At 36.1% G+C, this 27,776-nt stretch overlaps 1 protein-coding gene and 1 long non-coding RNA gene across 13 annotated transcripts in view; one reads left to right on the top strand and one right to left on the bottom strand.

The window, feature by feature from the left end:
* Nucleotides 1-27,776, bottom strand: part of LOC138751556 (retinoic acid receptor beta) — a 942,630-nt gene that overhangs the window by 248,779 nt on the left and 666,075 nt on the right. For 2 of the 12 annotated variants that reach the window (XM_069913988.1, XM_069913990.1), the window contains exon 1: nucleotides 17,633-18,253. The exons of 8 other annotated variants lie outside the window; for them this stretch is intronic. In XM_069913988.1, the coding sequence (XP_069770089.1) occupies nucleotides 17,633-17,789 (157 nt within the window). In that variant the 5' untranslated portion in view covers nucleotides 17,790-18,253. Of the gene's footprint in view, nucleotides 1-15,500; nucleotides 15,548-17,632; nucleotides 18,254-18,431; nucleotides 18,523-27,776 lie in introns of those variants that run through there. 2 more of the 12 variants (XM_069913993.1, XM_069913991.1) reach the window with 2 other exon arrangements.
* On the top strand, nucleotides 17,278-21,972 carry LOC138751560 (uncharacterized). The gene is made up of 2 exons (XR_011350050.1): nucleotides 17,278-19,284; nucleotides 20,629-21,972. It is a non-coding gene; the product is annotated as an uncharacterized lncRNA (long non-coding RNA).

The raw sequence follows: 27,776 nt of genomic DNA, 5'->3' as shown, positions 1-27,776 counted from the left end.
CACTCCATTTCAACTGATGAGATCTAGCAAACAAGGTTGTCCCTTATCTCCAGCTCTGTTTATTTCAGCTATAGAGCCACTAACAGAGGCAATTAGGAGTGACTCAGAAATTAAGGGGTTCAAGGTAAGTCAGGAAGAGTATAAAATTAGTTTATTTTCAGATGATGTTTTAACATATCTGACAGAACCTGAGACCTCATTACGGAAACTACATTTAAATTTATAAGAATAAGATTTCAGATTATAAAATAAATTGGTTAAAAGTGAAATTATGCCCCTTACATAAAGAAATTACAGCCATTGTCAAAGAAATGCTCAATTTAAATGGCCAAAAGAGGAAATTAAATTTTTAGAGATTGTAGATTAATGATTTAAACCATCTGTATAAAATGAATTATTTACCATTACTTAAAAATTTGAAGATTTTTTTTTAAATATCGTTAGTAGGAAGAGTTAACTGTATTAAGATTAATATTCTTCCTCAAATACAATAACCTTTTCAAACCTTACAAATACTATTACCACAAAAGTTTTTTTTTAAAGATTAAATAAACATGTAAGGAAATTCCTTTGGAAAAGTAAAATATCATGAGTTTCTATAGCAAGATTAACATGGAAATATGAATTGGGATATTTACATATTCCTAATTTTAAGAATTATTATCAAGTGGCTCAAATGAGATTTCTTACTCCTTTTTTTTGAGGGATCAAGAAAACCAGCATGGGTCAAAATAGAAGAGAAATTAGCAGAGGAATTTATATATAAATGGGATTCAAAGTTAATAACCAGCCTGAAAGAAGCACCAATTTTGAAATATTTGATTACTATCTAGAATAAGATAAATAACAAAATTGGAGCAAAAGGAAGTACATCACCTTTGATTCAAATTAATATTATATCGTTACTAAAGATAATCAATTTTTAAATATTTGATTTCATAAAGGCATTAAAAATATTGAAGACTGTTATGAACAAGGTCAATTGACGTCATTTCAACAATTAAGGAATAAATATGCAATAACCTGGAATACTCTTTTTTGCTACCTTCAATTGAGAGGATATTTCCAGGAAAAGTTAAGTCCAACGATGTTTTTAACGCTTGTAGTGAGCTGGAAATTTTTAATCAGGAGAGGTAATACTAAGAAATTTATTTCTGCAATGTACTTTTTATTATAAACCGGTACTATTAAACATTGGATGAATCTAGACAAAAATGGGAGGTAGATCTAAATATCACAATTGATAAAAGATGGTCAGATTTTTGTCGTTATTGTATGACAAGTATCATAAATGTAAGGTAATAAATTGATTCAATATAATTATCTGCATCAATTATACTTAACACTGCAAAAGTTGAATAGAATAAAATCAGACTTATCAGATAAATATTTTAGATGTGGCGAAGAGATAGGAACGTTTTTTTGGTCATTTTCTAAAGTAAGGCCTTTATGGGTGGATTTAGGAAATTTTTTAGAACAAGTTACTGTCACCGTATTTCCACAAAACCCAAACTTATTTTTGTTGGGGAATAAAGAAGGAGCAAGATCTAGGTTAAAATTACCAATGTACCAAACAAAATTTATCAAAATAAAATTAGCAGTGGCATGGAAGTGTATTGCAGTGACTTGGGAATCAATGCATATTTAGGTATGGAGAGATGGAATGCAGAAATTCAAAAGTGTATTCCATTTAAGAAAATTACATAGAATTTAAGAAATAAATATGCTACATTTTCGCATACGTGGAGCCCGTATATGCAAATTTTAGGGGTAAATATTTAAAAATGTACTTCCAGCTTCTTCTTTCTTTTCAATACTTCATATAACATTATAACTCATTTATATCTTTTGCATAGTTTTTGTGCAAGAGGGAGGGTATAAGGAGGGTATAAGGAGCTTCCATTGACAATGTTCTTAGAATCTTAAAACTATTAGGTGTGATTATAGTCAGCCTTAATTTCCTTTACTTTTTCAATATTTTCTTAATTTTGCCCTTTGGTACTTTTCCTTATGTCTGACAATTTCATTAAGACATTCTTCCATTGCTGAAGTATTTGATCCTGTAACAATCACCAATGTGATAGCCAATGCTTCCTTCAGCAATTCAGCTATGTGTTGTCAGAGAGCACATAAATTTTCATGTTACAGCAAGTGATTTTAAAAGTGATGGCAACAATCTAACTCTCATTTTCTTGCTATTTCTTTGTAGAAATCAAAATGTGATTCTAATTTACAATCTGAGGTGCAGTCAATCAGAGGTATCTGAATAGAAGAATATTAGGATCTCTCTTTCTGTTCATTAAAGCATATACTTATCCATAAAATTAGTATGCATACATATATTTGTGACAACACCTCAATCTTCTGATTAAGTTATTGGTCCACATGATGCTGACTGATAGCTGGTGATTCTGATGGTTTCTTCATGTGATTTAGATCTCCATGCTTGTTTGATAAAAGGCATAATTCAGAGATGAGCTAAAAGTCAGACTCCACATACCTGTAGAACTTATCAATGATAGAACAGTGAGTGCTACAGTGAGAAGCTGACTTCAATATGGTGATTTACCCTAACTTTTTAAAGTAAATTTATTTTTCTTTTAATTTTACTTTTTAATCATCTGACTATTGGAGACATTTATATAAGATGCTGATATCTTATAAATTATCATGGGCATTTAGGGTTTTGAGACTTAGGATGTGATCCTAGAGACCTTCTTCTAAATGGAACCTGTACCCCCTTGCAAGATGGTTGTCATATGCAGAGGTTTAGCTTGCTTGATTGTCTTCAAGCTGAAAAAAGAACTGTGGATGGGTGTGGTCATGAGTAGTGAGCATTGGCATTCAATGTGTCCATCGATATCTGTGGTAATCTAATTCATGCACTCGTGAAACTCTTTTCTTTTATTTTGGCTAACAGCAAGAAGGACAAGGGAACTATGAATGCTTCATAATAAATTATCTGTTGCAAAAATATACAACTTAGCAAAGAGGCTACCACAATTTTTCTTCTGAAATTTATGGATATTGTGGTTTCTAACCGCATACTAAAGTTTTCAGCCTTATCACAGTATAAAAGATATGATAATAACATGCCTCCATAATTTAGAGCAATATATCAAACAATACATTTGCTATTATAAAATCAAAGCATTTGGCTTAAATAGTGTCTGTGAATTCTTTGGCTGAGGCAGGTTACAGTTTTAATATCAGTGGAACTAATGCTTTTATTCTGAGCCACTGGAAAGTTATTCAGTATATTAGTAATGAATTTTATATGCCCTTTCCTTAAACTTCATGAGTATTACTCTTTCTGACAGTGCTTTAATACTGAAGAAAAACATAAGCATCATGCATTTGCAGCTATTGTCCCAGCAAGTTTTTATCAATAGAAACGCCATTCAAATTCTGCACTAGCAGGACAGATCACGTGGATAAAAAGCACAAAAAAATCCTGTTTATCTGCACTGCAGTAAGAGATGTACCATAATGAATTTTTAACTCTTGGTCTGAAAATAGATTTCAATTATTCACCTCTGTCTTTCTCCCCTTATTTATCTTTTTTGTCCATAACACTGAATCACTTTTTCAACTTATTGCTCTGGGATAAAATTGCATTGCAGTTTGGTTCCCCATTATAAAAGCTATCTTTTTTTTTCCCACAACTTTATTTATCTGTTCAACAAGGTTATTACATACAGTAAAAAAAAGTACATATTGTGAACAATAATTTATATATATATGTAAAAAAGAAAAGAGAGAAAATAAAAGAAGAACCCCCCCCCCTCCCCCTCTCAGTCAGCCCTTTTTAGGAGAGCCAAAAAGAAAAAAAAACTAAAATATAAACTAAAATATATTTATTAAAATCTAATCAAAGTAAATTTAAATGTAAATATTCTGAATATAAAGACCACTTATTAAGAAAAATGAATAATTATCATGTAAAATATATGATTTTTTCCATTACCAAACTAGTTTTTATCCCATTATGCCATCTATTAATATCAATCACATTAGCATTTTTCCATGTACTTGCTATACATTTTTTTGCTACAGATAAAGCTAAATATATAAAAGCAATCTGAAATGTATCTAATCCCAAATCTTTCAAAGGCTTCAACTCACCCAACAAAAATATTGCCGGGTCTAAAAGTATTTTAATCTTATACAAATGTTCCAAAAACAATTGAATTACTTTCCAAAAAGATTGTATATGTACACATAACCAAACAGCATGAAAAAAAGTTCCAACCGAATTACCACATCTAAAACAAGAGTCTGATTCACTAAAACCATATTTTTTTAAAAACTTTTCAGGTGTTAAATACAATTGATGTAAAAAATTATAATTAACCATTGCATAATGAACATTTATCAATCTAGTAACACTATCATGACAAATATCTAACCAGTCATCCTCAGAAAAAGTAAGATTAATATCCTTTTCCCATTTAATCTTCGATCTATCCCATCCCTTTTTTCCGCACTCTCCTGTAATATTTGATACATCAATGAAATATATCCCTTCTTTGGTACAATCACAAGAAAAGATTCAAATTTAGTCAATTTAGGTAAAATCATATCTCTACCAAATATTTGTTTTACTAAAGATCGAAGTTGATAATAAACGAATAAAGAATTCTCATTAATACCAAAATCTTCCCTCATTTGATTAAAAGATAAAAATTTACCTTCTTTAAAACAATCCCCCAAATTTTTTATACCTTTAGATTTCCAATGTAATCAACATTGATTATGCATTGAAAAAGGAATAAGTTGATTATTATATAACGGTGTTAAAGTCAATAATTTACCCTTAGAACCTATCATTCTATTTTTCCTCATCCATAACTTCATTAAATGCTTTAGCATGGGCACATTATATTGTTGTAATAAATTCAAATTCCACCGAAACAAAAATAGATGTATTTCAAATTCAAAAATATTCACCATTTCAATTTTAGCTCAACTAGGGGGCCGTTCCAAATCCATTAAAGAACTAATAAATTTAAATTGAGCTGCCTCATAATAATTTTGAAAATGAGATAAACGTAATCCTCCTAAAGCACATTTCCAAGTTAATTTATTCAAAGCTACTCTCGGAAATTTACCCTTCCATAAAAATTCCCTAACCATTTTATTTAAATCTCGGAAAAAATTCTTATGAAGTAAACACGGAATTGACTGAAACAAATATTGTATACGTGGAAGGATATTCATTTTAATTGTATTTATTCTTCCAATTAAATTTATAGGAAGATCCTTCCACTTAATCAAATCAGCTTTGATCTTTTTTCATTAACGGTATATAATTTAATTTATATAAAGATTGATAATCAACATCCACATTTATACCCAAATATTTAATTCGATCAGTCCACTTCAAATTAATAATATTCTTATAAACTGAATAATCTCCTTCACCTATCGGTAAAATTTCACTTTTTTCCCAATTAACTTTATATCCAGATAAAGATCCATATTGTGTTAAACACTCCTTCAAGTGTAAAAGTGACTGAGCTGCTTTTGTTAAATACTCCAATACATCGTCAGCAAATAAATTAATTTTATACTCCTCATCTAAAACTCTCATACCTTGTATCTGTGTATTTTGTCATATCAGCTGTGCTAAAGATTCAATTACTAACGCAAACAAAGCTGGAGACAAAGGACAACCTTGTCGAGTTGAACGGGTTAATTTAAAAGGTTTCGAGATCTGACCATTTGTTAATACCCTGACTATTGGTTTATTATATAAAGATTTAATTCAACCAATAAAAAAAAGGACCAAACTTAAATTTCTCTAAAACTTTAAATAAAAAATTCCATTCAACTCTATCAAAGGCTTTTTCTGCATCGAGAGATATCACCATCGGATGGTCAGGGCACTGTCGATATTTATTAATCGAACTAATCACTCGAAGAATATTATCTGAAGCATATCTATTCTTTATGAAACTTGTTTGATCAAGATGTATCAACTTAGGTAAAAATTTAGCCAATCGATTCGCTAATGCTTTAGCTATTATTTTATAGTCTACATTTAACAAAGAAATTGCTCTATATGAAGACACCTTCAACGGATCTCTATCCTTCTTAGGAATTACAGTAATTAAAGCACAAGAGCATGATTCAGGTAGATCGTAATGTTCATTAATCTGTCGTATCACATCTCCAAACACTTTAGATAAATCATCATAAAATACCTTATAAAATTCAACCGAAAACCCGTCCCCATTGTAAAAGCTATCTAACATTAATTCCCATCAAGATCAATTAAAATAAAATTTAGCCACTTTCTGATCTACATCACCAAGTTTATGCCTGGGTGAAAAACTGAAAATGCACTTTGATGTTTAGAACATAGTAGTGCTGTACAACTCCATGCCCCAAACAGTTGTCTTCTTTACCAGTAAGCTTAGCTTATGAGTGTCACTGTATTATAACTTAACTATTATTATTTGAACTGGTTAATAGTGCTGACACTTCCAAGGGTCATTAAAAACGAGGCCACACTTCCAGTAAATTAAGGATACATATAGTGTTAGTATAGTCTCACTAATTACCCCTGTACACTTAAGAATTTTTTTTGTAGTTACATGGCAGCTGATACAGACATAAATAAATGAGTAGATTATGCTTTCACATTATTACTGTTTGAGGGATAAATGTCAAGCAGAATGACAGGAGGAACAAATAGTCCCATGAGATCATTTTTAGGTATACAGAAGTCCTGTTCAGCAGTTCATCTTGCAGGCAACAGCAGTAACATGGTTGTACTCCCTCAATATTATATTAGTGAGCGTCATCCAAATGATGTCCACAAATTATTGGACACAGTTTTAGAATGACAGAACAGCACAGTATGAGGCCATTCATCACACTAAATGTGTGACAGATGTCTCCAGGAGTTATCCAGACAAATTGAACCAACAGCCTTGCAGCAACAGCGAGTGCATGTTTTCATTATGGTAATGTCAGTTGTAGACCTCATTACATCTCAGTCTGAAATCAGTTAATTCAGTGCAGATCCAGGAATTAAATGTGGAAACTTCCTAATCTGAGTAAATTCATAGAGTCATACAGAAGAGACAGGCTTCACATTGCACCATGTACCAATTTGGCCAGCGAGGACATTGGACAGATAGGATATCTATAACAATATTACTTCTTTAACAAATAAAAGATTCTAAAAATTTTACAAGTCTAATAACATCTCTTTGAAATGGCATTCTGAGGTTCAATTTGAGATTGTCAATAGGTAGAAAGGATTTATGAACAACATTGTCATGTTCCCAATAAAAAGTCAAAGAATTTCAGAAGTTATTTATTAATTTTTCCATTGTTGTTGCAGGGGATACACTATAGCCATTTTTAACAGAAGGTTCTATGAACAGAAACTTATTAAATCTGTTTTTGGAAATGTTTTCCTCGAAGAGAAATCAAGAGCATCCTCTGTTCTTCAAATATTGCTGGACAATTCTTAATTACCACTTGTTAAAGTAGTCATGAGCTCATGAAACAAATGCTGCGTCATTTATGGCTTTATCAACTGATACAAAAGCCGTTCTCAATACATGTTGGCTTCAACAAATGCCACCTGACAGCACAACACACACTTTTTTCAATATGGCATCATTAGTGGTCAACTTATAAAAGCACTTGAACCTTTAACCTTCTAACTTAGAGGTGATTGCTATTAATTAAGCCAAAGTCACATAAAAAGGACAAAAAATTTGAACAAAAATATTTAACTTTAGATATTTAAAGAATCTCAGACTAACTAATTAAAGCAGTCAACATTAACAATATAACTTCATTTACTGTAACCTATCACCACATAAATCCTGTTGGTTCATTTCCTAGAAAATTCATGTCTAATTGCCTTGATGAAGAGCCATACTTAACTCTGATACTGTTAACCAAGTTTATAATTTCAATAACTATCCAAGTTACAATTTTCTTGGGATAATGTCAATTTTATTTTCTAAGCAGCCAATGAAAGACCTTATGCAGTTAAAGAGGTGCTTTAGGTATTTGTTACTAGCCAAATCTGACACAATGAAGTGCCAGTGACCCTTCAGTTTGTTTTTTACCCAGATCTGACTGTTCAGTACTGCTGGGATATGGCTCTCAGTGATGCAAGTTTATGAAACAGGTGTCTGCAAAAAGACTCCAAAATTACTTTTATTTGCAACTCAGATCTTGATCAAAAAGCTAACTGACAAAATGAGTTAACTGTCACACGGAAATGGTGCCACAAAGCAACCTCAGTGAGGTGGAGCACAGTACTGCGGGCATGTCTGGGCACATTCTCACTGGGCTGGGGAGGCTAACCCACCTTCTGTACCTGTAGCCCCTCCCCATAAGAACCCCTAATAAAGGCCGAGAGCCCTTGTCTCCTCCCTCATACCTGCCTTGGACATGAGCCAGCAGCATGTAGAGGCATATCTGGGTCTTCTGATCAATCAAGCCTTTGACCCTTGCTTCGTGACTGCGAGTGGTCACTGATCGCGCCACACTCAGTACAGAGTATTGCTGGATATATCTTTGGAACTGTGAACTGAATGACCTTGCTTTATTCTCAGCTGCATAAAACAGTGTTAAAATAATCTTTAGGAGAAGATGCTGAATGCACCTTTCAAGTAAGTCTTATTATATGTCCCTTCCAAGGAATGAAAGGTGTAATAAAATGTTTAGTTTGCCTATTCTTTACAAATTATGTTTTCAAATGCTTACCAACATATTGTAAAAAGTCTTGTTTTTACCACGTCATTTCAGATAAAATGAACAAACAAGTGATTTAAATATACTTGCTATGCTTACATAGTTTCATTATTGATCAAAATGAAAAGGAAAGCCTTCTATGGTAACATATGCATTACTGTATGACCAGGATTGCACAATTCCAGTACTATTCCGTCCACACACTTAGTCCAGATTTCCATGAGCAATGGTACTGAAGAATTCCCCTTTTCAATGTTGGGATGTTTGACATTCTTGTCTAAACACTAACACCACAAACTTCCTGACAGGTTTGCTGACTGCGCTCCACTTTGAGGCAGTTCACAGAGCCCAGTACTGCATTGACTTCCTGCAATTCCCCAGTACAGAGTCATACAGAGGATTTTGATGGAAAGGAGGTGAATAAATGTGAGCAAATAAGGTAAGCTTCAGATAATGTACATTATTTGAAATATTTGTATTGAAATGCTTTTATGTTTATTTGGCTTTGAAAATCCTACATGTCGTGTTACGATAATGTAGAGTCGGTGAATCAGGGTGAAAACATGCCACTCTGGGCACTGCTAGTTGTGAATCATGCCAGTAAGATAAGTATTTATGCCAGAATGTCCAATTGTGCATAATATAGTGAGATGTTTGCAACAAAACAAATCTAGCAAAGTTGATGTAGCAGATTTAACAAAAAATTGTGCTTACTTAAAACTTCTGGCACAAAATACTGCCCCATATATTTAAGCAATTAAGTTACTACAGTAATCAAGTAAACAACATTCTGTAAATATCAGTAGAATTGCCCAAGCTTTAGAAGGTGATTATGCTTAATCAAAAAGGTGCTTCAGTGAATCACGTCACTACCAATATTAGCTTGATGACTGCAGTAACATCATGCTAAACTTCCTCTTAGAATACAGCGTTGAAAATGTTTGTTGTCAGACTTCCCGGTACCTGCACATTTTCAAGGTCCTAATGAGACATTTAGCTGATTAGGATGGAAAATTGGATGGGGATAGTGGAAAGAACAGTGATTATGAGATTGAATTTTAAAAACTGCCATAAAGAAATCTTTATCCACATTGCTACGGTTGCCTTCTTAAGAGAAAGGGTTTCAGGCAATTACATGCAGTGAAGTCTGTGAAAATGTTGATGCTTCAGACCAAACCCCTGCAAGAGAAATATTTTGCTGTGGCTGGTTGAGGGAAAGAAGCTAAAGTAAAAAAAATCAAAGGAGCTCTTCCAGAAATAAATTGGAAAGAGAAAAGACAAAGTTGCGTAAAAAGCTCCAGAGTACTTCTGAGATAATGTACCCACGTATGTATCATTCAACAAATTTGGTACCCATAGCTCTGTTTAATACTAGCCCTGGCATTGCTTACTTTGCACTGATTCAATTAACAGTGTCAGTCTGTCAGTCCTGGAAGAAGCTCTGTTTGATCACACTTGTTATCCTGCTAGTTCCAAACAGGCATCGTCTGCAGCTTGAATTGATAAACATCAAAAGACAGGCATGGAAGAAAAAAATAATTCATATTGTAGAGTAATCCTTGTCCTTTCTTGCATGCTAACATTTTTAATTCATCAGTAAGAAATTATAAAATTTAGAAAGCCATCGATCTTTTCATCATATAACTGGTTTCACATTGATCAAGCGTCATACGAAATAAATATGGAGTCATATTCATTTCAATGAATTATGTTGAGCTTTCCACTCATAATTTTGGAACTTCTTTTAAAATTTAATTTGTTATCCTATGTTTACACCAAATATGTCATATTGATGATCAGGTCTGAAATGTGTTCAGTTTAACCTAAAGATAGAAATTAACATTTTATTTTCAGTGCAATTTTTTGTAAACACAAAGTACAGAAGTTCAAATTTGCATGCCAAGTGGCAAATTATCTATTTTGTTCACAAAAGTAATCATAACATACAACTTACACGCAAGTTACCAGATCTCAAGGATTGGACTGCATACGATGTAACCGGCAGAGTTATTAATAATTTTAAGTACTTAAGAGGTAGCTGAATGACAACTGTAATTTCAACAGAAAACCCTTCACAAATATTAACCATGTTTCTCAATTATCTCTCTTCCATGCAGAATATTAGCCTGAAACTTCAAAAACAGCAGACCTCATCAATCCAAAGCAACTTAAATAGACTGCGAGTGTTAATTTTTTAAAAATACAGTATAAAAATATTGCCTTTCAAAATATTTGAGCCTTTTTTCTTTAGTTCATTCTTCAAGGATGACAATTTATAAATTATTTTAGCAGCTACAAACAACTTGCTTCTAATCTAGCTCCCAAGGCTCCATTTTATTCACTCTGTGCTCTTGTACATGTTGTTACAATATAATTATATATGTTGCAAACAGGTCCAGATGACTTTTGAAACCTGCTGATATCTTTGGAACTTCTGGATGCAAATGAAGGCCCTTTCACACTTGAAAGAGATCCCAGGAATCAATCACCAATCGGCCTTTAAAGCGCCAAACGGGAAGCAAAATCAGCTCAATGCCAGCGTCAGATGATGTCATCTCACACCGGGAATTGACTGCCTCTACCCCTAGTACAATCCCCAGCATCTGCACACGTCGGCGTGGCAATCAGGCAAGTGTGAGACGGATAATTGCGCCAGTAGAAGGTAGAGCAGTCCTAACCCCGGGGATGGCTCCTTGCAAGTGTGAAAGCATTCAGTATCCCAGTTAGGAGTGGTCAAATGTGAAAAGCCAAAACCCCATTCCTATCCCAGGGCACTGAATGGCCAATTTTGTGGGATGCAAATGTGAAAGGGGCTTGAGATTCTGAAATAAGGTGCCTGATGGTAAAGCAAAATGCCACTATATTCAATGTTTCTGATACATTGTTACCAAAATGTTTATAATTTCAACAATGCAAAATGCTCTGTCCAATTCATTCTATTGTGGTGATTAAAGCTTTATCATCCCAAACTTAGGTTGGGACTTTTTGCTAAATAACACAGATGAATTATTGGTGGTTGCCACCCACATTTAGAGTGACTATGGGTAATATTGACCATTTAGATTGTAACTATAACATGGTACAAAGTGTTACTCTCATGAATCCATATGTTACAGATATTGCCCAAATGCAGCCTAATTCTGAAACAGTTGTGGATGGATTTACATCCAGCTTTGTTTTGGAATTGCTCTGGGAGTAAGAATAGTGAGGGCTGTAACTAGCATTCACAGGAATGTGGATTGTGTTAATGTGATAACAGACAGAGCCATGGACTACAGCAGTGACGAAACCCAAGTTTCAGGAACTTCATTAATTAAGTTAGAGCATGCATCCATTATTGTAACAGAAACTTTGACTTTTTGACAATTAAGTTAAACTAAGGCATCCTATTCTCCAATCAGCCTTTATATTGTCAATAATTAGTTCTTTGTAACTCCCATTCTGTAATCAAAACTTAGTTTTACTGTTAATCAAGCTTCTGTAATTATGTCCATTGAGAGTATAAAAGCTGAACCAAAATCACAGTCAGGAGATCAGATTTTATTGGTCTCCTGATGCACATCAGTTTTAATAAATCGCTCATTGTTTTGAACACCAGATCTATGGGGTCCTTCTGTTGCTCCTATAGGAATGATTTGAGACTTTAACATCTAATTACCAAACCAACACATTTAGGGTTTGATAAACAATTGTTCTGGTTCCACACTTTATAAATCTGATGGCTTCAATCCAGTGAGTGAGCTTTAATATAACAAAAGACATGCCTTTATTCCTCTTCTATCCTATTGCAAAGTAACAGCAATGTAACTTCACTGTGAGAAACCCATTTAATTTGCTGTTTAAATCATTAAAATGCAGCCTGTGGATTAAATAATGCACAATCATTTACATACAATTAAGATGCTGAAAGCCTAAGGCACTGACCAGGGGAAATGATAAGATTTTGTTGGTTGATGCTAATATACTTTTAATTGCCCCAATATTTTAGGACCATGGATTGGTCAGAAAGTTAACTTGAACAACCAAATAAGAGCAACTCAGAAGTGAAGTATTCTTTGCCAAGTGACTGTCATAATTTGACATTACCTGCAAACCACTAGTTAAGAATATGAAGAATACTCTGGTGTTGACTAAGCAAGTGAGTGCAGCTCTTCCAATCCTCAGCCTAGGATTGGTCACTTAAAGGGCACCCCAAACATCCTCCACAATCTACGCAATGTGACCTCAATGCATGCCATCTACAAGATACATTATTTCCCAAACAAACTCTAGAAGGATAAACCACACCCTATTCTTTCCTAGACATGTATATCAACATTCCTCCTTTGAGAATGGTTCAAAATCCTGGCACTTTCAAAATAACAGTACATTAGGAGTACATTCACTACAAGAACTGAACTATTTCAAAAAGGCAGTTCACCATTCCTGTTTCAAAAACAACTGCTGCCTTTCCTTTTGATATTCAAATCCAGCGAATGAATTATTTGGGAGGGGAAAAAAAGCTTTCTTTAAAGTGCAGAATAAAAACTTAATATTTCTTTGTATTTAAATTAAGCTTGGTTGCAATTCATATTTGTTATCTACTGCATTGAATAATTGTTCCATGGCACGAGATACATCTGTTCTTGATATATTTTGTCAGAAAAAAAAACATATTGTGCAGTGTGTGGGTATTTTATTTTTAGTTATAGCTTTTACTGTGAACAAATTCACAACATGTTTATAATCAATACCCTGATTATTTTAAAAACTATTTTAAGGTAAATGGGACTTGTATAGATGAGTACAATGGACATCGTGGTCAAAGGACAGGTTTCTGTATAACACGACACTATGTTCATCATGGTGAATGGACATGTTTACTAAGGAATACATCACATATACCCCTGAACAGAAAGGCCCCCAAAATGACTCAATAATGACAATCGCTTCTTATCTTGATCTGTTCTCATTTTGGCTATCTTGATCTGTTCTCATTTTGGCTAGACAAAACTAGTCCTACATTAATTAAACCTTTCTTTCAAAGTACTATAACAAGATATTCTGTGATGCAACATTAATACCAAGTTGGTGTTACAAATGGACACCATTGGAAATAATTTCCTCATTCCATTTTAAGGTTCCTATAATCATACAACTGTTAATTTGTCATTGAATAAACATTAAACATTACAACATAGTACAGGCCCTTCAGCCCATGATATTGTGCTGACCCAATTTGAGCATACTCCACAATAATCGAATCCTTCCCTACCTCACACCCATAGCACTCTATTTTTCTTACATCCATGTGCCTATCTAAGAGACTTTTAAATGTCCCTATTTTACCAGCTTTCATCACCACCCCATCTGACAATATTGAACTGATGAACGAAACTGTTGTTGTAAACAGTTGTCCCATAAATTTAAAATGAAATCCATAAAATTAAGCTAAATTCTCATGTATTGTATTTCAAAATTACATTTTGAAATCTATTTCTCAAATTGTTATTTCATATGCCATCATATGTGTCTGTACAAATATATTACAATGTTAATGAACTTAAACTGGGGAAATGAGAGACCAGAAGGGCTCAGCAAGTTAGGCAGCATCTCTGTCGAGAAATGGTCAGTTTTGGGTCCATATCCTTTTGCAAGACTAAAGGGGAAAGGGAAGGAGAGGCAGGGGAGGAGAAAAATTGTGATAGGATACTGGACCAGAAGGTGGATTTAAGACTCTACAAAAGTAGCAATCATTCAAATCCCTATTGATGTGATGGTGTAGAAACCAAGAGTCTTTCAATGTTTCAAAATTTTCAAAATTCAACAAAATTAGATTTAATTTTTTAAAAGTGTTTAGTTTTCAATCTTTGCATAACAGTCTGATTTTTTTTTAAAAAAGCAAGATTTGGAAGCGCCAATTATAAATAGAAATGTTACTGCTGTTCATCATTCATTCAGGGTTTCCCAAACCTTTTCTTTCCACTCACCTACCACCTTGAAGTATTCCCTCTACCGTCTGTGATTCGTAAGAGATTACTTAAGGTGGTATGTGAGAAGGTAAAAAATGTTGAGAATCACTTCTTTAGACCCAATTGTTACTGAAATATTTAACTTGAGAAAATTGTCATTTGGTCATTTCCTTTGGAGTTCTGAAACCTTGCACATAGCGAATCAATTAGATATGATTAAAACAGTGGTTTTCAACCTTTTTCTTTCCACTCACATACCACCTTAAGTATCCCTTACGAATCACAGAGCACCTATGGCATAGGAATTATTTAAAGTGGTATGTGAGTGGAAAGAAAAAGGTTGGGAAACCCTGCAGCAATAATGAATAATTTACACCAGAACAAGGAACTAAATGCTGAAAACAGCTCCATGCCTCCTCTTTCAACACAAAATATGTTCATTATCAATGATGGAATCAATTTAGAAAGCAATTTTTTAACATGTTTGACCATTCAATCAATCTGATGGTCATTTAATTTAATTCATCAATCGATGGAGACTGTATAACTCTTACCCCTCTGTATCCATCAATAAAGTTAACTATTCTCTCACCGATAAAAATAGAAAAAAGTTTGGACATTCTGTCACAACATGAAATGTAATGAAACACACTTATTTTAAAACACTTTGTATTGATGAAGTACATTGTTTTGAAGCCCATATACAGACAAATCAGGGATTTGTAGGCCATAAATTGTCAATCACATGTGAGTTAAATACTAAATGCTTAATCTCAACATTTGTTCAATGGGGATGTTACTAAGCTGAAATCAAACACTTACCTATCAATAAAGAGGGAGTGTCACCTAGGCTGTGTCACACACCTCCTAGCGGAGATAAGTTTGAGTAACATTAAAAAGTTCTGAGACAAAAGTTCATACTTTCACTTTGGACAACATTTTTAAATTCTATTTACTTCTTGAAATAAAAAAAACCAAGTAAATTTTGTCTTGAGTTAGGCTGCAATGTCCTACAGTTTTGAAGTACTCCTGCATACAAGTCTGGACAGTTTGTGTTTCATTGGTATAAGTTGCCAGTGATATCTTAGTTATATACTGCATTTAATAGATGAATAATCATGCTCAAGTGGTTTTAAAAATGCAATGAATTAATTCTTGACCTGAGCACCTCACAAACGAGGCCAGCATTACTTCTGCACTAAAACCACAATGGAGTTGAGTTATAGTTGCATCAGTTCGCATTGTAATAACTTAATTAAACCCCAAAGACATTGAGATTTGCCCATAAAACTTTGAAGTGAAAAGTGCTTAAGAAAAGCAGTGTACAGCTGTTAGCAGCACACAAGGGACAAGTTACTGTACCATGGATTGATTTTTTTTTCCTTTAACAGCTGAAATTGCTGAATGTACATCAAACAGGTAATTTAAGTGTCTCTTACAACATTATTACATTACTAAAACCTTAGTATTGTCAGATCTCTCAATCTCCTTTTCATTACACTCGCACAATGAAAAAAAGGTTTTTCATATATGTGGCAGGTCAATGCAATCAATCTGCAGTCTCTGCTAGCCATTAATAAACAGAGCCACAAAGTGCTTAATGAGGAACAGCAGATCAGGAAATACTAAGGTCTGTGGTCATTGCTATTCCGGGCAATATTACCTCCAGATTTACCCTCTCTTGTACCGTGGCTGCTCTTTGTGCAGGACTCCAATAAAACCATTTATTCAAAACCCCCAGCGTTTCCCTATTTGTATCGACATGATCATATTTTGTTCTCTCAATCTGCATGAGGGAATACATGAAATTTATTCAAAAAGCCCAAAATACTCAAATGATATCGATGAGTGCCTTATGTTTTGGCGGTTGAACCGCACTAACATCTTGGACACGATGGTAATGGGTTGCCGAAGAGAAAGTGAAATATTTTGATATAAATAAACGAAGTATCTGCACAATGAAAATATTATTGAACAAATTAAGGATGTGAGCAACTGCCTAATCTTTTAACGGAAAAAACCCACACTATTTAGGAATGAAGCGCTAAGATTAAGGTTTAAAAAATTAAAAATGCTTTTCTCACGTTTCGAACTGAAGTGACGTGAGCGAGATGGACATTTCTGTGATTGGGCTGATCTTTTATCCGCAAATTCTCCGTTTAAGAGACATGATGTTTCTGATAAGGTAGAGTCTTTATTTGTTTTCGCGACAAAAGCAATTCATGTTGCATTTGTTTTTTCTTCAGTAAAAATGTTTGATGTTTACAAGAGAGCCAGAGCAATCGTGATAAGTCACTTCACCTCGCTGAAAATAATAAAAATAAACTCGCCCACCCCGCGAATAGAGCCAAGCCTGGACTTATTCTACTGAAATACCATCCAGGCGATTCTACTAAAGATGGAAGTAACAACCAGTGGAAATGAATGAACGAAAGTGACACTTGGAAAAGAACCGCTGTAAATTCTCTGCCTGCTGCAGACAGACAGCTAAGGAGGAACTGATGGAGATTTATTGGGAGCACCGTCCAGCCGGAGACGGAGCAAACTCTCGGCTCCCGGCTGCTCACCATTTTCAAGCGGGGAAATCGAGAGAGTGAGTGCTTCATTACTAATTCTGCGTTTTCCCCCCACTCTCTCTCTTTGCTCTTAACGCTTGTGCCGCTGTTTCCCAACCACATTCCTCGGCATACGATGTGAAGACGCGTCAGCCAGTTTTCAAGTGGCAAAAGTCCCCAGTTACTTTGCACTACTGTCAACACAGGGCTCCTGCCTGGCATCCAATGTAAAGCACTGATACCCATCAGAATAGATTCAACCTCACTGTCACATCTAAGGACAGGTCAAGGGAGAGAAGGAGGGGTTGTCTATCAAACAGACAGGGAGAAGAAAAATAAGCAAACCTGCACAATTTTCTCTCATATGCATTAGGAACAATAAAGATAAAGAGAACCTACATTGAGTGCTGGGCTTCTGTGGCCAGTCCCTGTGTGTCAATCCATTGAAACATGCAGTCAGAGCTTTCTCTTGGAGCATGCAGGAAGATGGGCTCGGAGTGTAGAAATCCAGCATTTGCCCAGGGCTGACTGCGAGAACATCCATACAGTCAAACATGACGAGAGGCTGAAGCCCACAACCTGCGAAGCCAAACTGGTTCTCCTCTCTCTCGAGGTATGGGGAAATTTGCAAAAGAAAAAGTTGTCCGAACTCCCATCAAAACTCTGCCCTTATATTTTCCTTTTCCTCCCCTCTTTTTCTTGGCACGTCTCGCTGTTTTCCCAAAGGCAGAATCATGAATTATGACAGACAACACAGCTCAAAGCCTGTCACTGATCCAAATGATCATTTGCCATTTTCACCCCCAAGGCAGTTCACGGCGCTCGATTAGGAAATTAAAAAGAGGGGTGTCGCCTGAAGCAGGGCGGGGGCTGAAAAGTCCAACGCTCCGCTCTGGTCCCCCTCCAGCCGGCGGACGACGTCAAGCCGCTCTCCCGGCCGCTGGCTGCGCTCAACTCGCCCGGTTCGCGGCCAGATTTGAACCCGCTGACGCCGCCAACTCCGCGGCCGCCAACTCTCCCCCCCCACCCCCCCCCCCCTCTTGATTTTGCCGAAGTGGCTCGTCCTGCTTTTTTTTCCCTCTCTCTCCGTTGCCCGGCTTACTTCCTACTCCTTGTGTCAAACCCAGCCCCAGCGAAGAGATTGCATTGCCTAATGTATGCGAGTGAACTTTCTCTGAACCCCAGCCAGGCTGCTCACCTTCAAATGACCCAGCCCGCCTGACATCACCAACTCCCAGGATTCCCACAGCAACTCCGGAGCCGCGCGAGCCCCGAGCGAGGCAGGCGCGGGCTGCGTCGGAAAGGAAGCCGGCAGCTCTTCAGCCGGGGGCGCAAAAAAGATGCTGGGCTGGCCCACTGTGTCCCGCCACGTTGGCAGCGTTTGTGGGAAGCGACTCCTGATCTCCCCCCCCCCACCCCCCGCGATTGGGGAGGGGGCGGGGGCGGGGGCGCATGAGAGACACTCGGACTGAAATCTCATTTCAAAAGAAACGCAGGCCTACTAATATTAATAATGGCACATTCACTTGAACTACAGTTTTCTGTGGGTGAGTTGGATATGTGGGTGAAGTTATTCCGGACCGGAATTGGAGCAAAATGCCATAACGTGACAATTGTTTAAGAAACCCTGTTTCTAGTACTGCATTGAATCTTTTAACATCTGACTTTTAACACTTTCCAGTCGATCCCTGTGAATTTTACATGGGTAGCAGAAATTAATATGCTCACCTTTCAACTTTTGCAAGTATTAACAAAAAAACGTTAATCAGAAACCTAACAAAATTGAACCATCGGCCGTCACAAAAACCTGTCAACGTCACGAGCAGGAAGCATCACTGCTCAAACTAAAATTTCTGTTGTCGATTGCTTGAATGTTTTGACTATTCTGAAAAGGGACTTCGCTTTGGAGAAAGTAGATGAAATATAAATGAGTTTTTCCCAGCTGCATGCAAACCTTGAACATGCATCATAACCAAAGAGTGAATGGACAAATTCAATGCTATTATTCCCCACCCATTTCCCTTGAACAAACATTAAAGCAAAGTCAAGAGGTAATTGATGAGTGATGTCCATTTGTTGTTAAACTAGGGACAATGCCACCACAGCATTTTACAGCCAGTATAAGAAATGTCTGAGACCCTGTCGCTTTGCTGCAAGTTGGAAAGCCTTCATGTCATTTGCTTGGAGAATTAAAAGAAACAACAACAAAAAAATCCAAAGGCTTTCACTTCAAAGCATAATTTTAAGGGAACTGCAGCGAATAAAAGACAAACTCCTACTGTTTCAACTCCAAACCAAAACATCTTTTCGAATGTATGGTCTGACTCAGGTAAAGTAGGACCTCTTCAATACCTGAATGCCACAGAGGATAAAATACAACAATTTTTGCTGACATGGAAGTACATGGGCATTTTCTTCTTATATTCATGTAGGTGCTAATACAAATGAAGATTTCAAAGTGGTGTAATAACTGGGTTTCAACATCTTACACTCCTATAGATATCCTGCTGAGATTTTAGAGGGAACGAGCAGAACAGTTTGAAGGAATAATCCTGTCATATGAAACCTTTACATCAGTGTTGTGAAATTTGGATAATCTATTCAGAATAAGAATGTAAATTTTCTTAATTTGGAATAAAAGGGTGCATGTGTTTGTTGAACTAATTAAACAGCTCATGGGATACCAAAGGCTATTTTAACAAAGATTCCATAGGATAAACAATTAGACTGAACTGTCCAGTTTCTATGAAAATAACCAATTTTTGTATTTTTTCTAACAAATCCTTTAAAATCTGTTTGTCTCCATCTTTTACTCATACAAATTTATTCTAATAACAAAATAAATCTGCTCCATATTTATGGGTAAGCACTGGCCATGCAGTCCCTGAGCTTCGCACAATCACTATTCAGAGGATCAAGCAGTTTGAAGAACAGACTAATGTTTAATGATGACTAAAACTCAACAATTTTTTTAATTTCCATCTCTCCACAAATATCTGCATTTCTGTGATGAGAGTGTGGCATTTGTGTATCATTTTAAAGGAGACAAACCAAGACTTTCCTGTACAAGTCTTGTGATTGGCAGGAGGTGCCATAGCAGGATGCTTGCAGATCAGCAAGGCTGATTTTATTTGAACATGAGTAACTCAATTGTGATGAGTTTTCTCACCAGAAAATCAGTATAGGGTTGGTGTGATATGTTCAGCACCAAGAATCAGGCAGAATTCTTGTTCTGATTTCCAACACATTTCTCGTTCACTTCAGCTTAAACACATTTCTCATCATTAGCGCATCTCTCTGGAGATGTGGTGGGGGGTGGGAGAGTGTTTGCTGGTGGGTAATGAGAAATTAAAGAACCATTTTACTCGTAGTCTTAACTATTTTCTTTGTCTCAGGATCCAAAGACAAAACCAAACAATGGCAGGCACCATGGCACTTCCATCCCTGAGCCAACGGCAGCAAACCCGTGCCAGCTAAAGCAGTGAGAAACCTGACAAAAGATTGCTTGACTAAAATGAGAGATGACAGCAAAGCAGAACTAGGCTGTGCAGAAAATTATGTTGAAGTTATACTTCATGGTCAACCTTTCTTTTTCAACTATTTAATAATGTTGCTTAAAGAACTTTACTTTCTCATAACAAATTTCTCACTTGTGCCCGACAAGCCAATATTATGACAGAATAATTAATCTATATTGGATCATGCACCAGTAGTAATTCCATTAATTCATCTGTGTAGACTGAAAATCATGGAGTTTTTTTTCATTAAAACTTAACTCTAATTAAATATATTTGAAATGAGTTGTAAGGTCATAAAGCACTGAACAGGCCCTTCAGCCCAACTCATCCATGCTGATTGTTGACTAGGAATGGAAAACCAAAGGCATAAGATCCAGTGATCATTGGGGAATCAGAGATGGAGAGAGTGAGCAAATTTAAGTTCTTTGGAGTCACCATCTCGGAGGATCTTGAAGAAAACATGTCAGCATCTCGTCTTCTTCAGGAAATTGCACAAGTTTGGTATGACAACAGAAAACCTGGCAAATTTCTACATGTGTGTGATGGAAAGTGTGCTGACCAGATGCATCAGGGTCTGGTAATGGGGACACACCAATACCCCCAAGCATAAAGCCTTCCAAAAGGTAGTGGGCAAAACCCTCCCCACTAATGAGAACATCTACAAGGAATGCTGCTGTCGGAGAGCAGCAGCATTCATCAAGGATCCACACCAACAGATATTAGGGATTAAACCTAAATTAAAACTGAATATATATCAAGTAAAATTTGTTCAAATTGCTTTGGCAATAGCTAGAAAATGTATTGCTATAACTTGGAAGTCAGATATTGATTTGGGAAGAGATAGATGGCATGCAGAAGTTCGGAGCTGTATTCCACTTGAGAAAATTATAATTTAAGAGACAAATATACTTTTTGTGAAATATGGAGCCCATATTTACAAACTGTTGGGATTAAAATTGAAGTGAGTCTTGAACATTCCCTTTCTCTTATAGGTCTCTATACAGCACACATTTTAAAAAAAGGTATTGGAAAATGAAGTACTCCTGTTGTGGTTTTCTTGTCCCCTTTTTTCGAGTTTGTGGGGGAATTAATAGGAGGTTCTTTTTTTTAAATTTCTTTCTTTATATATAAATACCACATGTATTTGGATTAAGTTTAAAATATTGTAACATGTTTGCTTAGTGTTTTATTTTAAATAAAGTTTTTTTTTAATTGACAAAACTAGGATTTTAATATATTAAAATTATAAACCTCTCAATCTCGATTTCAGTGGGTGATCATATATGATGTGATCATATCTGCTGTAGCAGCTTATTTGTCTCTATAAAAATATGTGCTTGGAGATGTAGATTTTAGAGTCACTAAGTAGTGGAGCTTACTGCCTACTGTCCATGATACATCATGTGAAACCATTTTTTAAAATCCATACAAACCAGCACACACTCTGTTCTCACTACTGCCGTCAGGAAAGAGGTTTAGGTGCCACAAGACTCACACCACTAGGTTCAGAAACAGATACTACCCCTCCACCATCAGAATCCTCAACAACAAACTCCATCAGGGACTCATTTAGGGACTCTTATTGAGCACTTCTTGTTTTTTTTTTAATTCTCTCTGTATTGCACAGACAGTTCATTTACATTTGTTATCTGTTTACAGTTCTTTGTTTGCATGTGTACAGTTTTTTTTCCACTACCAATAAGTGATCATTCTGCTTCATCCCCAGGAGAAAGAATCTCAGGGTCATATGTGATGTCATGTATCAATAAATCTGCAATCTGAGATGAAGATGGCATTTTGAGCTAGTCCTATTTGCATGCATTTTGTTTTTATCCTTTTAAGCCCTTCCTCTTTATAGATCTGTCCATATGTCTTTTAAATGCCAAATAGTACCTGCTTCTGCAGTTTCCTCTACTACTCATTCCAGATATGGCCACATTCTGAATGAAAGTTTTGTCCCTCAGTTCCCCTTTAAATCTCACCACTCTTACTTTACATGCACGTCATCCGGTGCAAGAATTGCCTACTCTGGAAAAAGGATTGTGAACATTCACTTTATCCATTCCCCTTTTGATTTTATAAACTTCTATGAAGTCAGCCCTCAACCTCTTACACTCTAGAGCAGGGGTGGCCAACCTTTTAATTTTTAATTTAGACATATAGCACAGTAACAGGCCATTTCAGCCCATGAGTCCATGCCGCACAATTAACATGTCTTTGGTACGCACTCGTGGGCCAAAATGCTGTTACTGTGCTGTATGTTCAAATTAAAAGGTTGGCTAACCTTACTTGAGAGAATAAAGATTCAGCCTATCTAACCTTCCCCAATAACTCACCCCATCCCTCACCCCAGTACCAGTAACATATTTGTGAATCTCTTCTGCACCCCTTGCTATAGCTGGGTGATCAGAACTGCAATACTATTCAAAGTGTTATCTCGCCAACTCTTTGTACAGCTGTATCATGAAGCCCCAGCTTTTGCACTCACTACCCTGTCTAATGAGGGCAAGTGGGCAAAATACCACCTTCATCACTCTGACCACCTAAGATGTCACTTTCTTGGAACTATGCACCTGTATCCTTAGGTCTCTCTTTAGTACAAAACTAACCAGGTCCCAGATACTTTTGTAATTCCTGCCCATGTTAGACTTACCAAAGTGCAACACGTCACACTTGTCAGATTTAATTACACTTGCCACTCCTTGCCCCACTTTCCCAACTGATCAAGTTGGGTAAAAGCTCATCATAGCAAGCGTGACAGGAGAGATATCTATATCTACTCTGATACTCACCATAGTTCCTTCATGGCATATTCTCTTACAAATGATCTGTCCAAATACACTTGTGAAATTATTTACTCGAAGAAAACTCTCTATTTTAATAAAATATAATTGGAAAAGTCCCAAATGGATAGGGATCATTTTAAAAAGATCACTGGATCTTGATTTCAATTTTTTTTTGTCTACACTTAATTTAATGCAATAGGATATCTTTTACGCAGAATGTTAGAATTTTCAGAATGCTTGGTTCTTGAGATGTTGGTTACAAAGCTAGTTGAATGCATTTAAATGTGGTTGTTATTTTATCATATCCAGGTCACAGAATGCACCTAGAGTTATCAATATGGCAATATTGAAAATCCAGACAAAAGTCAAAATTATCAAAAGTACAAATTCCTTAAGTTCATAAAAACAGATACACAGAGTGATGAGGTGTACAACTTCAAATAAAAGTGGAAAATGAAATGCCAATTATCATTTTAATTCTACAGACCAAGTACAGTATTTTGAAAATAGTTCTAATCCAAATGAACAAGGTGTTTGATCCTACTCTATTACCTCTTACACCACCATCAAGGAGCAGAGAAAGGGAGACCACAGAATTTTCATTTTCTACTACATATTCTTTATGCACACTAAAACTTGTACTGTCACTTTTCCTACTTCTGATTAAATGTTAATTCTGTTTCCCCTCCACAGATTCTCCTTTATCTTCTCAGTATCTGCACCATTCTGTTTTATTTATAGGTCTCATCCTGAGAAAATGTTCATGAGGTTTTTCAGTATTAAATGTTTAGATATATGAAGGCTTCAAGAATCAGAACACACAGGGAGAATATCCTCAGATCTGCTCCTGTCCTGCTGCCATAATACAAGGGATCTTTCATGAAAATCAGAGGAGAAACTCCAAACAGATTTATCCCCATGGTACAAATCAAGGTTTCATGTGGCAAACATTAAGTTGGGGTGTCATGTCTCTCTAAATCAGTAGAGGCTGCCTGATTAAGGATACTTATGATACATTGAGATAGATATTTGCATAGTAGGGGCATTAAAGATTTGGGGAAAAGACAGGAAATGGAGTTGTCCAAGGCCAGATCAGCCATGATCTTAAATGATGGAGCAGGCTAGATGGGCCAAATGGTCTAATCTGCTCATATTCCTTATAATCTTATCTTTATGTTCTTATTAGCATTTTTTGTCTATATTTCAGATTTCAAGAATTTAGATTTCCTTATTTTGAAACCAAATAGATTTGAGAGCCCCAGGAATTTTCACATCTTTACTGTTTTAGCTAACTTTAACTGATCTGATTTTATTAATTTGAAACAATAATTTTGCAGAATTAAGTGGCATGGATAAATACACAAATATATAAACTTTTTTTGTGTAAGTGGAGTTTTTTGATACTTTTTGTCATAAGCAATGTCAGGAAGTCCTTTATTGTTTAGATGGATTTCTAGAACTCAGAATTGTTAATAAATGCAACACTTTAGTACTGAAATAAATGTCATAATTATTTTGCTTCAATCAGAATAGTTAACAAATGACGATACTGCAGACAGTAAACAAAATGCCAATCAGCACAGCCCAGAATATGGAACTCTGAAGGAACTGCACACTCTAGTATTTACAGAAAACATCTAAAACCTGCACAATTTATGGGAGAGATGTTGGGGTGCCCACTGACATGAAAGACGAGAGGGAGATCTTAACAATTACCTTTCTAAACATTCACCTACAGAGAAGACCAGCTCCAATTCTTGTACAAATGAGTAATTGTTGCTGGAAGCTCCAATGGCTCCAGCTGACTTGACTGACTACTGGAATTAGAACTCCAAAAGCACAACCCTGCAGAAATTAAGTTATGGCCTTGCTCCCAAATCAGAGCAGGCAGTTATAGAGTTAAAATAAACTTGTAAAGTTTACCTATTCAACTTGCCATCAGTGAAGCTTAGTATTGAGACGGCTCAAAGATTTACAGAAATTTTTGCTTTGGAATAAATAACAAAACTAGATGCCCCCTGGCTTCAATACCTAATATTGAAGAGCTTGAGTTTCATGTTTCATTTTGATGTTAAGATCATCTTGGCTGTGAATACCTCCATAATTTCATCGCCTCATGCCCAACTTTTTAAAAAGCAATTCTCACATACCAACACAAAATGGCCAGTTGCCAACCTCCTGCTTATTTAAAGCAATACATATAAATGCTGCAGAAACTCAGTAGACCTTGCAGCATCTATATGAAGTCAAAGGCAGTCAGTATTTCAGGCCTGAGCCCTTCATCAGGAGTGTGGTAAAACAGGTCAACACCTGAATGAAAAGGTGGGGGAGAGGAGGGAAAGGAGGTAAGAAGGCAAAGGTATTGGTGGATACAGGTGGAAATGTAGAAGAGAAAGCAGAGAAGTGATAGGGGAGAGGGCAAAGGGTCGAGTAGTCCTGACACAAGAAGGGAAAGGGGTAGAGAAAGAGAGATTAGGGAGGGGATTTACACTCCACCTTTATTTAGGCATCCACGGTTTTTCCTGATACCCAATGAAGGGCTCAGGTCTGCCTGAAACATCAGTTACCTTTTACTTCCTATAGATGTTGAGTGACCTGCTGTGTTTCTACAGTATTATGTGTATATCCCAGCATCTGCAGATGTTCTTGTTTACCTCCTGTTTATTTAATTGCCTCAAGTGAAATTATTGCTGTTGTGTTTTGATTGGAAATTTTAAATTCTTCTGTGCACTGGAATTTAATTGCTAGATGTAGCAGAAGATTTTTTTGAACAAATGAGCGGTTTTCCATACTACAGTATTAAACCTTGCTCCCAATTTCAGAATCACCTTTCACCTGATTCATATTAGCTATCTAAACCAATAAAATAATTAAACAAACAATTAATTACCTGTCAAAAGGTCATCTTTTCCTTTTATAATAGTCAGTTTTCAAAAGAAACACCACTGGGTCTGTGTTATGCTAATCTCTTAGTTTTGTGATTCTTCATCCAATAACTGCCATATTATTCCAGGTATCAGCAGAGCAAGAATACATTTGTATGTCTACTTAAAATTCAGTTTTCATTAACTTCAACTTCAATAAAAAATGTAGTACGAAATCTGTACATCCTTGAAAATAAACCTCATGTTGATACAGAAGCCACTGCTTCAGAACTTCCAGTTGTATCTTTTAATTACATGTCAATCAACACAATTCTTAAAAGATCAAACAGTACTATATTTTCCATGATTAAAAATGAGTTACAACAGCTAATTCCATCAGCTTTCCATGATGTCAAGCATTACAGCACTGACAGAAAGTCCACTTGTACACAGCCAACAATATGACAATACTAGATCTAATATTATTTGTGCATATTTAATATTGTATTTTCAACAGTAGACTAATTAACATATATTTTCCAAAGGTGCGATACATCATTCTATAATAATTACATTCTGTGTTATTGTGAGTGATTTTAAGGTGATTTTAAGATGCATATTGAGAAGGCTTGATGATAGGTTTGCTGATTGGTTACAGTTTTAATTAAAACTAATCCCAATTGTGATGTCTTAAAAATAAGAAAATCATTTTGAGCAAAATTCAGTTTCATCTTGACACAATATTTTATTTGTGAGATGTGTTCATATCTAGAAGCACATTCTCTACAAAAGGTTTCATAAATTTTTGACTGGTGAACAACGAAATCTCCAACAAAATTTATGAATTTAACTTTCAAGTGAAGCAACACTGTACATCCATAGGACTGATTTACTGCATCCGGTGCTCCCTTTGTGGCCTTCCTACATTGGAGAGACTGGTCAAAAATTGGGAGAGCGCTTCGCTGAGCACCTCCACTCCCTCAGCTACAACTGAGAACCTCCCAGTAGCCAACCATTTCATTTGAGTCACACTCCCATACTCACATGTCTGTCCATGGCCTTAAATACTATCCCACCCTGACCACCCACAGACTGGAGGAACAACACCTTATTTTCAGTCTGGGCACTCTGCAGCTAAATGGCATTAACATAGACTTCTCTGTTTTCTGCTAACCTGCTCGCCCCTTTCTTCCCCCTCCCCTTTCCAGTTCACCTCACTTCCCCTCCACCCATCCCTCCTCCCTGCTGCTATCCCCTTCCTCCCTTCTCCACCTATCATCTCCTTCCTTCCCCCCCCCCCCCCTTTGTTCCCCCCCAATATCCTTCTGTTTGGCACTTGCCAACGTTCTTCCATACTTTGATGAAGGGCTCAAGC

This window comes from Narcine bancroftii, chromosome 1, assembly GCF_036971445.1.
Source record: "Narcine bancroftii isolate sNarBan1 chromosome 1, sNarBan1.hap1, whole genome shotgun sequence".
Classification (NCBI taxonomy): Eukaryota; Metazoa; Chordata; class Chondrichthyes; order Torpediniformes; family Narcinidae; genus Narcine; species Narcine bancroftii.
The sequence above is the reverse complement of the archived record's forward strand: the minus strand, read 5'-3'. Positions and strand labels throughout refer to the sequence as shown.